Raw genomic sequence first — 13,222 nt, 5'->3', positions numbered from 1 at the left:
GGAGTCTGTCAGCAGGTAAGAATTTAATCCTTTACACCCATAATTTGTAACTTGTAATTATAATATTGGTAATTGTAATAGTAATATTGCAATTGTAAATTGGTAACTGTAATGGAGTTAATCCCTCTCCTATAAATTAACTGCTGGCAGGCCTCTTGCCTGGGAGCATCGGCAAGAGGAGTGTCAGCAGGTAAGAATTTAATCTGTAATCATCTTAGATTTCCTGTTTTCTATTGTAATGGTAACTTAAAATTGAATACTCTACAAACATAATTTGTAAAAGAATAAGAGAAGTTTACCTCAATAATGATATGTAGAACACTTCTGCATGATACTCTCCAGAAATTAAAACAAAAACAATTAAAAAAATCGAAAATCTTACATTATAGTAAGAAATAATTAACAACAATTAAATATCAATTTAATGCAATTAAAAATTAAATAAAAAATTAATTTTTTTTCAACAAAAAAAAAAAAAAATGCAAAACTATTTCCTTCCTGAAACTAAGATACCCGAAATGAAAATCATTTTGCATTTTTCGCTAAATTAATTTTTTACTTAATTTTTAATTGCGTTAAATTGATTTTTAATCATGTTCATTTGATTTTTAATTATTGTTAATTATTTCTTACTGTAATGTAAGATTTTCGATTTTTTTAATTGTTTTCATTTTAATTTCTGGAGAGTATCATATGGAACTGTTCTACATATAATATTGAGGTAAACTTCTCTTATTCTTTTACAAATATTGATATCAACGGAGAATGTATTGAGCATTATAGCTCTGGTTCATACTATCAAAACCATAATTTGTAAATTGGTAACTGTAATTGTATTATTGGTAATTGTAATATTCTAAAATATTCAATTTCGTAACTCTATTTTTCTGTTTCCCCAACAGCCTTGTTTGATGATGGGTATCGGTAAGATACCCGAAATGTCATATTGATGTAATATTCTATAGTATTAAACTATAGAATATTACCTAATAAACTATAGTATTAATTTTTGCATGGTATAAGAGTGGTTTTAATATAATAATAACCTTAATATAAAACCACTGGAAAACTAAGAAACTCCATCAGCAAATTGCTTTCCTATTGTGGTAGATGACTTTCATCAAACGGTGAAATACCACCACTTTGCTTATTGGAGGCTTGAAGTGGTGAAACCCATGTTAGTCTCTAGAGCAAAGTTTCCGGAACAACCCCCCCCCCCATACTTCTCCTTCAACCCATGCACGGTACTAAGTACTATAGGTTTTGATACCTTTCGTGTTTGGGGTTTTCATAAAAAAAAAAAAAAACATGACTGATCTGAATTACTATGTCTATCCGTTCATCATCTGTTACTTTCACACAACACTCATTCTCTGGCTTGCATAATTTGCTATTATGACATACAATTTCAGTTTTATGCAGTTGACTTGTAAATTTGCAAAATTACCAAAACAAACCATGTTTGGTTTGCAGTCAGCCCTTTAATTTGTTTCTTCAAATAGCCATTAAAACATTCATACTGACTAACTAGTTATATTGGCTGCTGAACACTTATTTGGAGCTAGGTATTTTGTGTGCCATTGGCCAACATGATCAAATGTTACCCAACAGCACAGAAGATATCCAGCTTTCAACTTTGCATTCTGCAATAATTTTTTAAACATGGTATAAGAGTTTTCCTGCATATAGGATATGTACCCAATCATTAAAAATTTCCAGGCAATACAAGACTTTCTAGTTTCCATTGGAGCTCTTTTATATTGTGAAAGTTTCACATGTTTGCCAGCAGGAGTTGTAACCAAATTGTCATTCTGGCAATTTGTGCATACTAACAGCATAAAGAATGCCTAGCTATTACAAAGTACAATGCTATGATTTTATGCTGCAGACCAGTGAATGTGCAAATTACTGAAAAGTACATTCACAGGTCGGCAGTATAAAATTTACTGCTAATGGAGTTTCTCTCTGTTTAGTGTAAGCCTTCCAATGTCTGTATGATCATTCCTGCTTGGCAGCTAGTTATATTAACACCAGCAACCATATCTAAGCATAAAAATAATGTTTCATATGTTTTGAAAATAAAATGTTACATTAAAATAGGTTAGAGAAATTTTCAAAATGACCAGCTCACAAAATATGTTCAGATTTCATATCCATGAGCAGTTTTTTCTTTTCTGACATGAATTGCTTTGTTGTTTTGTAGAATGGCATCTCTTTCTTTACCTTATCTTGTGCAATCTGTCCATTAGATTGAACAAAAAGTTATTCAGACTACAGAAGCAAAGGCAACAACTTCCTGGGGAAAATGTAAGAACAAGAAGAGAATGGTGTTCAGGGAGATGATGTGTGACATAATAAGTTAATCTCCAAAGGTAATACATTAAACTCCTTCTATTTGCGGTCGCTGATTTAATATAAAATGAAACCTAAAAAAATGTGAAATTTAAAGCGCGGTGAACTTTTTCTGCCATAAAAAAAAACATGGACGTGGCTAAAATTATCTTTCCTGGTCAAAACAGGGCTCAGTGGGTGGTGGGGAGAGGGGTGACAAAATCGCAAGCGTGGATGTTTCTCGCTAATCCTTGTTCAGTATGTGTTATGCACTTGTCATGGAAGGTTTCGTCGTTTGCCTTTAATTTATATGCTTATAAATTAAATAAATTTATCAATTTATAAATTGATATGCTTACAAAAGTGATAAATCGTTTTGCAGTGTAAAACAGACTTTTTCTAGTGTGTTAACGGAAGAAAGTGTCTTTATTGTGGACAAGTTCTTTTTTACCCATACAAAAATATGGCTACGAATAACAAGGGAAATGTGAAAAGATCAAAGAAGGTGATGACATTAGCGAATAAAATTGAGTTATTAGACAAAATTTCTAATGGTGAAAGTGTCTCTTCAGTGGCAAAACATTATAAAATCAGAGTCAACAGTACAATCAATCAAGAAATCGGAAGAAAAAATCCCCCGTAGTGTCCGTGAAAACACGCTAATTGCTTCAAAAATTTGCTCTGCAACTCGTGATGTTAAATTAGAAAAAATGGAAAAGGCTTTAAATCTTCCATATGTAGAGGAAGGTCCTATATATCATACTGAGGTAAATTTCTCTTATTTTTATACAAATATTTGGTGAAAACAGAAATTAGAGCTAATAGTCTAGGATCTGGATCCAGTCCTAACTCAATTATTACACTTTTCAATGAATACTTTTCTCAGTACATTCTGTACATACTCTGAAAATGAAATAATATAAAAAGGTAAAGAATGCTGTAATATACCAGTGCAAGGTAATAAAAACAAACTCAAAATTTTCAGTAAAGGGAGAAAAATCAGTACCTAATGTGTGTATTATTTAAATTAACAGTAATTACTGCTTCTTCGTCACAAGACTTTATGGCTTCCAAAAGTTTCCAGGGATTTTCAGTTGCACAAACTGGTATAATTGCCTGGAACATAAAAAAAATCAACACATTTATATGTAGTTTTAAATAAAGTATATTTCCTTTGGGGGAATGACCTGAGGACAAATCAGAACTGAAAATGTATAATCAACAAATTCCATAAAATGTACTACTTATGTAATACGGCTAAAAAAAAATTTAGGCCTAGGTTGGCGAAATGACTCATGATTGCCTTTAAGGTTAACTTTTCCTATTATAATGACTAATTCAATTCCAAATTTTCTGGGGTGTGAGGAAGATCATGAGGATTATCATGATGGGCTGTGATGTAAGCACATGAAGAGATAGGACCTTGAAGTCAGGGTAATTTTTTTACATCAAAATATTAATCTATATACAAGAAAACACAAGCAAGTTTTATTGTGGGACCTCAATAACAGCTTTGATTCAAGTAACAAAATTATGAAGATCAGATGAAAGCTGATCTCAGGATACTTCATCTTTTCTATTTGGATAACCCTCTTTAGTCATGCAACATTCTTTGCAGCACATTTTTAAATAATCTAACAAGCAGTAATCAACAGGGTTGTCTGGACTGTGTGGCCACTTTTTTTTCTAAAGCTGTATTGATGTTTCTTTCAACAAAATGTTCTTTAATAACATAGTAACCTATATGAGGAATATGTATGATGCCCATTCCTGTTGAAAGTAAATTAGATACCTCTGTCCATTCAAAGACAGACGGTAACAAAGTGTCCATTAAAAAAAAAAAAAAAAGTCCAATTATGAAAGTAAATGTGATACTGTGTCTCAAGTAGTGGTTTGTTAGTTACTGCGTATAGATTTTCCCAAGCCAAACAATACAGTTATATGTATTAACAAACCCACAAAGATAAAAGCAGGCTTTGTAAAACCATAAATGGAAATTCCAGGCAGGTGATACACAGGTTTGTAAAATTCAAATGGACTGCTGGATCTTATACACTTCTTGAATTGTTTTGAGCAGTTGTCTTGGGTATTTGTAAATATCTGGACATCTCTTCCACACTGCATTCCACTAAGGGTAAGTTGAGGCTAATTCATTTATAAATTGGCTAATTTTGGTAATGGTTTCTAGAAGTATTGAGGTGACAAAAGAAGTGGGGAAACCAATGTTTAGCCTCTAAAGCAAAGCACCAGCAATCCGATCTCTTCAATCATGCAGTATGCTTTATGTCTTTTGAGCTTATGGGCATCATGACGAGATACACTTTCCCTTACATTCTGAAGGTACAGCTCTGAAACAGTATTTGCAGGCCAGCCATAGATAGTCCAAGGGACCAAACCCACTGGTAACTCTCTAGGAGGCATCTGGATCACGCGGTGTATAATTTCACTGCATCTACTCTGCTGCACAGTGATAGGTGGGAGTCCAAGTAGTATGCAGGGTGGTCATTGTTGAGGCAAAGTTATATCAAGGATCTGCGTATATTCCCCAAATTTTCATTATTCATACCTGTCCCGCTCACTTTTACTCTACTACTGAATACATCATGAATAGTCAAACTAAAACTTAATTGAGAAAAGATCTAAACCTTCCAAAAACTTCTTCATTCATTTTACAAATATACAGTCTCAACTGCAATCTTAACGATGTCCATTTCCACCTGCAGTCAAGCCACACTTACTTTTTTTTCTGACAGAATCCCAATTATTAGACACCTTAACCATTACTCATCTCAGTTATCCTAATTGTTTGCTGTATGATTCCTTTCACTTCAAAGGTGGTACTGGCACATATACCCACTCTGACATTCCTTGTCAGCAATTAGTAATCTCTTCTTTTCGATCTTCTCTGGCTTAATCCCTCTACTCCATTCTGTCAAATTCATCTGCTGCCTTTATCATTTTCCCAACTTTACCACTCGCTTGGAACTCTAACTTCTTTTCTCTGAAACTTGACTTACTCCAGTCCAACTTTCCTAGAAGTGAGATAATTTTCCTCGGTGATTTTAATATTCACAACTCCAACTAGCTTCCATTTTCTAGTTGCATGGACCTAATTGGTTGAGATGCCAACCCTTGCAAGTACATGGTCAAGGTGAATGGTCTCTTCTCCAACAGAGACCATCTCTTGTTGCCACTGTCAATATAGTGATATTTGGCATTATGAGAATGTGAAATGAGACGATCTGCAAGCCTTCTATAATTCTTTTGCTTTCTTGGATTACAATACTGTTATAAATCTGATGTCAATGTTTGCTCATACTGTGTCAATGAAATTATTCTTGTAGAGATGAAATCTTCTATTCCACTCTCCACCTTAAAATGTGATCCTTTATCTAAACCTTGGTTTTGTAATAAGTATGGCAAGGCTATTTATTCAAGATAAGGATATGCATTGTTCGGTAAGATAAGGATATCACAATTGGTTCACAACAATTGCAAAGCAGTTACTTAATCAGTCCAAACTAGATTTTGAACAGGATAAGAATAAGAATAGAAAACTTGCTTATGTCCAATTAAGCAAGCTGCAACTTTTGCCCAACTATACTTCCACCCAGGGCTGTAGTGGAAGGTATATGCTATATACCCTCTGGATTTTTTTTTTTTTAGGTGAATAGCGTATACCTTCCAGTTACCTATTCTATGCAACTGAAGTGAATTCGATTAATATGCCTGATATGTACAGTATACTCTCTCCTTTTTGTAACATTCATAAAGTATACCTTCTGCTAATTTTACGACTACAGCACTGCTTATACCTTTCTTAATGTGATGGTTCTATTGACTCCTCAGCTAAAGATAAAGCTGACTTACTAGCATTCCCAGTGCACTCCATTCAATGCCTCCTGTGGTCTTCCATCAAAAGAATGTCAGAAGAACTTGAACAATAAATTTTTGATGCCAGAAAAGCTCCAAGTCCTGATAGCATTTCTCCATTTGTTCTCTAAACCTGTGCTTCTGAAATTATTCTCATCACCTTTTTATACTTCCTTGTTCCATTGGTGTTTTTCCTTCTTCTAGAAAGTCTGTTCATATTCAGCCAGTTCCTCAAAAAGGTGATGAATCCCTCCCATCCAATTATTGTACCACTGCATTTACTTCTACTCTTTCTAAAATAATGGAGAAATCCATTAACCACTAACTCCTGAACTATCTAGAAACCTTCCATCTGATCAATGATCACCAGTATGGATTCTGTAAATTTCAATCCACTGGCGATATTTTGGACTATGTTACCTATCCATCTATGGACAAATTCAATGGAAAAGTTTGGTGAAACTAAAACAGTTGCTCTTGACATTTTTAAAGCTTTTGATGAAGTTTAGCATAAAGGTGTTCTTAACAAGCTTCCAACCTATGGATTGCAAACTGCTTTTTGCAATTGGGTATCTGGTTTTCTCTATCATCACTCTCTGTGAGTGATGGTAAATACTCAGTCTTCTAAATGTTCCGCTAATGATGGCATTCCACAAGGTTCAGTTCTTTCTCCCATTCTTTTCCTCTTGTATATTAATGACCATATTCCACTGACTGGAAATCCTATCTATATTGTCTGATGACAGCATACTGCATTCACCTTCTAATTTGAGAAACCTTACTTTGCACAAAACTTCAGCTTCTTGAATATTCACCACCAATTCCTCAAATGCCGATTTCCAATGAAAATCTCCAATGGGACAAAGGTAACTTAGTTAATTTCACTCCTAAAATTCAGACTCTGTCTTTTATCTTGCAAAAAGAAGTCTACAGCTCCTATGCTCAGACTGACACTAAGATTCCTAGAAGACCACATAACTCTATTAGGGATTACACTGACTTCTAATCTCTCACCCCTCTCTTGGCATAAACACCACAAATATCGCTTCTTCTGCATCTAAAAACCTGGATTTTCTTTTTTCCTGTCAATGTTACTTTTCGTCTAAACAACTACTCGCCGACCGGGCTAGCCGAGTGGGTAAAGTACCTGCCCGGCAACCCAAAGGTCGCGGGTTCGATTCCCGCCTCGGGCTTGGATCAAAGTACAGCAAAAACCTTGGGAGGTGCAATATGGCCACAGAAGCCGATGCGCCAACAACTACCAAATCAAAAAAAAAAAAAAAAAAAAACTACTCACTCTGTACAAGTCTCAAATCTGCACTACCTCCCTCAAAATGGGGCAGTCAAGTTAATTAATGACATACCTTACACAGTCTCTCCCCCCTCTCTCTGTCTCCAATGAATTCCTATTCTATAGCTCTCTCCATGGGCACTGTTCTTCTGAATTGGATTTCTGTAATTGGCCCAGACCAATTTAAAACAACCACCTGCACAAAGTACAAAAGAAAATTACACTTTTCTTCTTCCTCATTTATCCCTTCTAGTATGCTCACCAGACCTGAATGCTATGGCAACTACATATTTCATTCAAGCATGTATTGAGTTAGATGGCAAGAAGAGTATGGACAATATCAGTGCAGTTTTGTCAAACACAAAAAAAAAAAAAAAAAAAATTGTGACAGGTGTTGGCCTTTCTCCTTTTGGATACATATAGCTCACATTTTCTATGGTTCTGCTGTTCATAACACATTTTATATGAAAATAGAACATCTGTATGTTATATATGTTCATAAAGTTTAGAAGCTTTGGGTTGGTGTAATAAAAAAAAAAATAATACATCTGATGATTAATGTTATCAAATACACTGGTCTTACATTTTCAATTCGGATTTGTTTTCTGAGATAATCCTCCTAAGGAACGGACAAATTAAATATTCCTTTACGACAGTGGCTCATGGTTATAGACTCATTTATTTATTAACGAGAAAAATGTACATCCAATTTTTTTCACAGAATAAACAAGAAAAATTAATGGGGAGGAAATAAAAAAAATATTTTTTTTCATATCTCTCAAACTGTCAGAATACTACAACAGGCAGCTTTGATGCTACGCTATTAACACATATCAATTTTATAAAAGACAAGTTTAGTGCTACTTAACTGCAACGCTAAACTTCTCTTTTATAAACCTGTCAGTTCAGTGCTTATTGACATCTCAACGGTGGGAGGCTTTCAGTGTTAGGCACCAACTGATACAGTATCTAGCGCTGAAACAGCAATCCTGGGAGGGGTACCACATTAAAAATAAGTAGTATCAGGGTGTGTGTGTGTGTGTGTGTGTGTGTGTGTGTGTGTGTGTGTGTGTGTGTGTGTGTGTGTGTGTGTGTGTGTGTGTGCGCGCGTGTGTGTGTACATAGATCTATATCTATTACCACATCAGTCTATGATAGTACCATTATTTTAATATCGTCCAGTATTTTCAATGTGCACATTTACACATATCTGACACTGCAGCAGACATACCTGCACTGAATTTGTAAATATTGCTTGGCCGATATCTTCTTAATTTTCACTGTGGCCACAGTGATATATTACAGCATATTCATCTCTGGGAAGGCTAAATGTATCATATTAGCATTAGCAAAAATAGAGGAACATGATTCAAGAAAACATGCTTGTACTGCATCAGCCAAATTCCATCTGCTACCAACTTCCATTTGACCCCATGACTTACTCTGGCAGTCTGTCTGCACTGCTCAGAAAACTTCTTATCTCACTGCACAATTACACCAAGGTCTCTTTCATTCTCCACTACCCTGAGTGTAACACCACATAGTTGGCACATTTCTACATTCAAATCCATATGCAAACATTTTGCATTTGTCAAGGTTAAACTTCAGTTGCCACTTCTCAGCCCATCTACCCAACTTTTCCAGATCCTGTTGCAGCAGTATACTGTCATTAATCTTATCAACAACCCTGCCAACCTTTGATATTAAGTTTAATATACCTTCATCAATATCATTGATAAATATAAAAAACAACAATCGGCCCAACACTGAGGGACACCACTAATAACATTAGTCCACATAGAGCAGTACCCATTTATTACCACTCTCTTCTCCCACTAAACCATCCTTTTATCCATTGTAGCAGCTTGCCCTTAATGCCATACTGCTCCAATCTGTAGAGTAGTTTTCCATTTGCAACAGTATCAAAAGCTTTCCTGAAATAAAAGTATATGATATCAAAATTATTTTTTGCATTCAGTTCCTTTTTGACCACATCATAGTATCCAATCAAATTGGTCAGACAAGACTCCTCCCACTTGACAAACCTATGCTGTGTCTGAATTATTACTGCTGTCTTGTCTAGATGATCCTGCAATGCTTCTTTAACCAGTGACTCCATTATTTTCCCTGGAACAGAAGTCAAACTAACAGGTCTGTAATTACTCGTGTCAACCTTTGATCCTCCTTTGGGAATCGGAGATACATTTGCACATCTAGGCGTCTCCGTAGCCAGGTGGGAAGGAGCAGCAGTGCGTAACTCATGCTTCTTGATTAGACCGGGGTTCGAGCCCGTCACCACCAAATACGGAAGATGTGAGAAGGTCAGGGAATGACCACCGCATATCCCGGACCAATATGGCTAATAATCCTAAAAACCAAAATAATAAACAAACAACAATTTGCACATCTTCAGTACGTAGAGACTTCCCCTGAGTCCAAGGATGCTCTCATAATTATGGCTAAGGGTTTGCTTACTTCCTTTGCCACCTCCTTTAATATAACTGGATAGATCCATCTATCCAAGGTGCTTTATGTTTAACTTCAACAATTTGTCCTTCACATTTCTCCCTGTTAGAGTTTGATAAACACCTTGCCCTCTCCTCCTGGAATAACTATGTGTGTGTGAATGTAGATGCAAAATACTCATTTAGTTCAGCAGCTAACTGAGAATGATCATCTACAGTCAAACTATTGATATCATGTGGGCCAATCTGATTCATCCACTTCCTTTTAGAGTTTATATAAGTAAAGAATTTGAAATTATTGTTTTTCTAAAACTTTTGATTTAAATTTAGTAGTGTAGCATTATTTTGTGATTTTCTGATTAAACTGGTGTATTTATTCTTTACTCGGCCTTGTAATTGCATAAAAGTATCGGTAAGGGTATCAAATCCACGTGTTACAAGTTGTAGTTCCGCTGAATGAGAAGTTTTTTAGCCATATTCAGCCTCTTTATTGACCAATTGTTATATCAAATTATTTTCTATAAGTAGCTTATAGACTTAGTCAGGATCATTAGTTTATTCTGAATTGAGACAGCGAGATTTGGAAGTTAATTAATATTTAAGTGTCCGCAGATTTACCGTTCGTAACTTACCGCCTTTGTTATACGATACATTATATCCCGAATTAGATAGAATTAGTATAGTATATAATATAATACTGTCAATTAATCAGTAAATTCTATTAATTTTGTTAAACTTCGTTGTCAATTAAATTGTACTTTTAACTAAATACATATAACGACTTAGATTACAAACATAACAATTAATTAATACATAAGGTTATATAAATGGAACTTGTAGATAATACTTGATACTGAAAAATATACATAGTGTTATAACTGTGTTGGGATACAAGTTTAGGGTTATAATTTTGTACTGAAATTAAATCGAAATCATGACTCAGAGCAGAGCAGCAAAGCAAAAGGCTCAAGCTAATGGGAGTGCTGTGGCTCAGAGGAGAACTGAGTGGGGCAGTTGCCCTCTGAATCACAGCCTTTTAAAATGCACTGCTTGCATGATGTTTGTGGAGCAATCGGGTACGGGACATGATATTGCTATGGGGGATATCTTTGTGTGCGCGCGATGCAAGGAGTGTAACGAAATCAGGCGACAACTCAGCGTTGTTATGGGCCTATATGAGAGCTTGAAGTACAGAGTGCATGCCCTCGAAGGACCTAAATTGAGGGGCCCATCAAGCTCTCAGCTGCCCACATAAGCGCCAGAGCTTGCACTTGGTCATCACGCAACACAGCGGCAACTCCCAAGGCAGAATGCGCTGGTTCCACAGGAACTAGTAGTTGTTGGTGACTATTTCAGGGAAACGGGGAACATGCTTTGTAAAAAGGATAGGTGGAACAGGACCAGGGGTACGTCTGCCAGGGGCAAAGGTTGATGAAATTGTAGAGCGGATATCATCTTTTAAGGGCACAAAAGGTGATATAGTTGTACACGATGGCACTAATGATATTAAGAGTAGGAGACCAGCAGAATTACCTAACAAGTGCAGGTCACTGTTGAAAAAAAAGCCATGAATTAGGGTTGAATTTGAAAGTGTCTGCAATTCTGCCCAGACACGATAGGAGGGAGTCTATGATGAGAGCTTTGTTGATCAATTCAGCCCTGGAAATATTGTGCAAGGCTCGAGGGGTAGAATTTTTTTCAGCCTGGTCTGTACTTGTTAACAGGAGAGACTGCTTCTACAGGGATGGGATACACTTAAATAGAAAGGGTGCAAGAATATTTGCTGATGCTATCGAGGCAGTGTTAGGTGGGTCGGTAAACTGCTAGCTTGTGAGGGGGGGGTTAACAGTAATAGATTAACAGTAGCCACTGGCAGAGGTGAAAGTGATTCTTGCACTGCTTCTATTGGAATGAGCAGAAGCCTGAAAAACAAGAGGCAGAATATTTCAGAGACTGCTGGGAGTCATTGTGGTACAATTAAACACATGGGTTGTGTTAGGGTAGCTAAGAGTAGGAACTTGCGTGATTAATTGCGTGTACACCAATGCTAGGAGTTTGGTATTTAAACTTGATGAATTTGAGGTGTTGGTCAAAACATCAAATGCAGATATTGTTCGGATATCAGATGTGGTGTCACACAGATATAAGGAATGCAGAACTGGAATTTGGGGAGTACAATGTGTACAGCAAGGATAGACAGGATAGGAAGGGAGGAGGGGGTTTTGCTATTAGTTAAGAAACACATCAAATCCAAGGAAGTGAAGCCAGTGGACATCGCTGGGCAGTGCAGTGTCGAGTCAGTTTGGTGTGACATAAGCATTGGGAGATCAAAATTGAGAGTAGGAGTGTGCTATAGGCCCAATGACTCTGATGAGTATAATAAGGAACTGTACAGGGAAATAGAGTGGGCCAGTAAATCAGAGAGTCTTATAATGGGGGATTTTAATTTCCCAGATATTGACTGGAATTTGTGGGTTGGTCACTCACACACTAGCAAGGCTTTTGTGGATTTATTGGAAGATTGTTTTCCACATCAGCATGTTCGGGAGGCACCTAGAGGGAGTAATACTCTTGATTTGATTATCAGTAGTGATTCTTCATGCATTAAGAATCTGCAGATAAAGGAACCACTAGGTGGCAGTGATCACAGTGTGCTGAAGTGGGATTTACTCAAAGAGGTAACTACCATCGGGGTGAAAGGGAAGGGTTATTGCTTTCGTAAAGGCAACTACGATGGTCTGAGATAGTATTTAAATTCTATACAGTGGGACCAACTGATGATGTTACCAACAGCAAATTCAAAATGGGAAGCATTCAAAGAACTTATCTTGGAAGCTACTAGGCTTTACATACCAACTAAGAAATATTATTCAAGGTTTAGGCCTAAATGGATGTCAGATGAACTAATGAGACATATGGCAGAGAAGAAAAATGCATGGGATACATATAAATTAACACGCGACACAAAAGCCTGTGATAGATATAAGCTGGTCTGTAACCAAGTCACAAAGGAGGTTAGGCAGGCAAAGGCAGATTATGAGAAATCTTTGGCAAAGGATGAAAAGAAAAACAGCAAAGAGTTCTTTACTTATGTAAACTCTAGAAGGAAGAGGATGAATCAGACTGGTCCACTTGATATTGATGGTTCAACTGTTGATGATTCTGCTCAGGTAGCTAACTAACTAAATGAAAATTTTGCATCGACATTCACACACGAGGAGTTATTCAGCGAGGGGAATGCCATAGGTGTATTCAACTCTGG

The 13,222-nt window shown here is 36.3% G+C and overlaps 1 protein-coding gene across 1 annotated transcript in view; it reads right to left on the bottom strand.

Annotated features, from left to right (window-relative positions):
* Positions 1-13,222, bottom strand: part of Tsr1 (Tsr1 ribosome assembly factor) — a 256,253-nt gene that overhangs the window by 199,564 nt on the left and 43,467 nt on the right. Inside the window, exon 4 of the mRNA XM_090371624.1 lies at positions 3,338-3,447. Within this exon, the coding sequence (XP_090227750.1) occupies positions 3,338-3,447 (110 nt within the window). The remainder of the gene's footprint in view (positions 1-3,337; positions 3,448-13,222) is intronic.

Source organism: Mastigoproctus giganteus, chromosome 4, assembly GCF_048544385.1.
Source record: "Mastigoproctus giganteus isolate SK-2022 chromosome 4, ASM4854438v1, whole genome shotgun sequence".
Classification (NCBI taxonomy): Eukaryota; Metazoa; Arthropoda; class Arachnida; order Uropygi; family Thelyphonidae; genus Mastigoproctus; species Mastigoproctus giganteus.
This window is presented reverse-complemented; position numbering and strand designations above follow the sequence as displayed.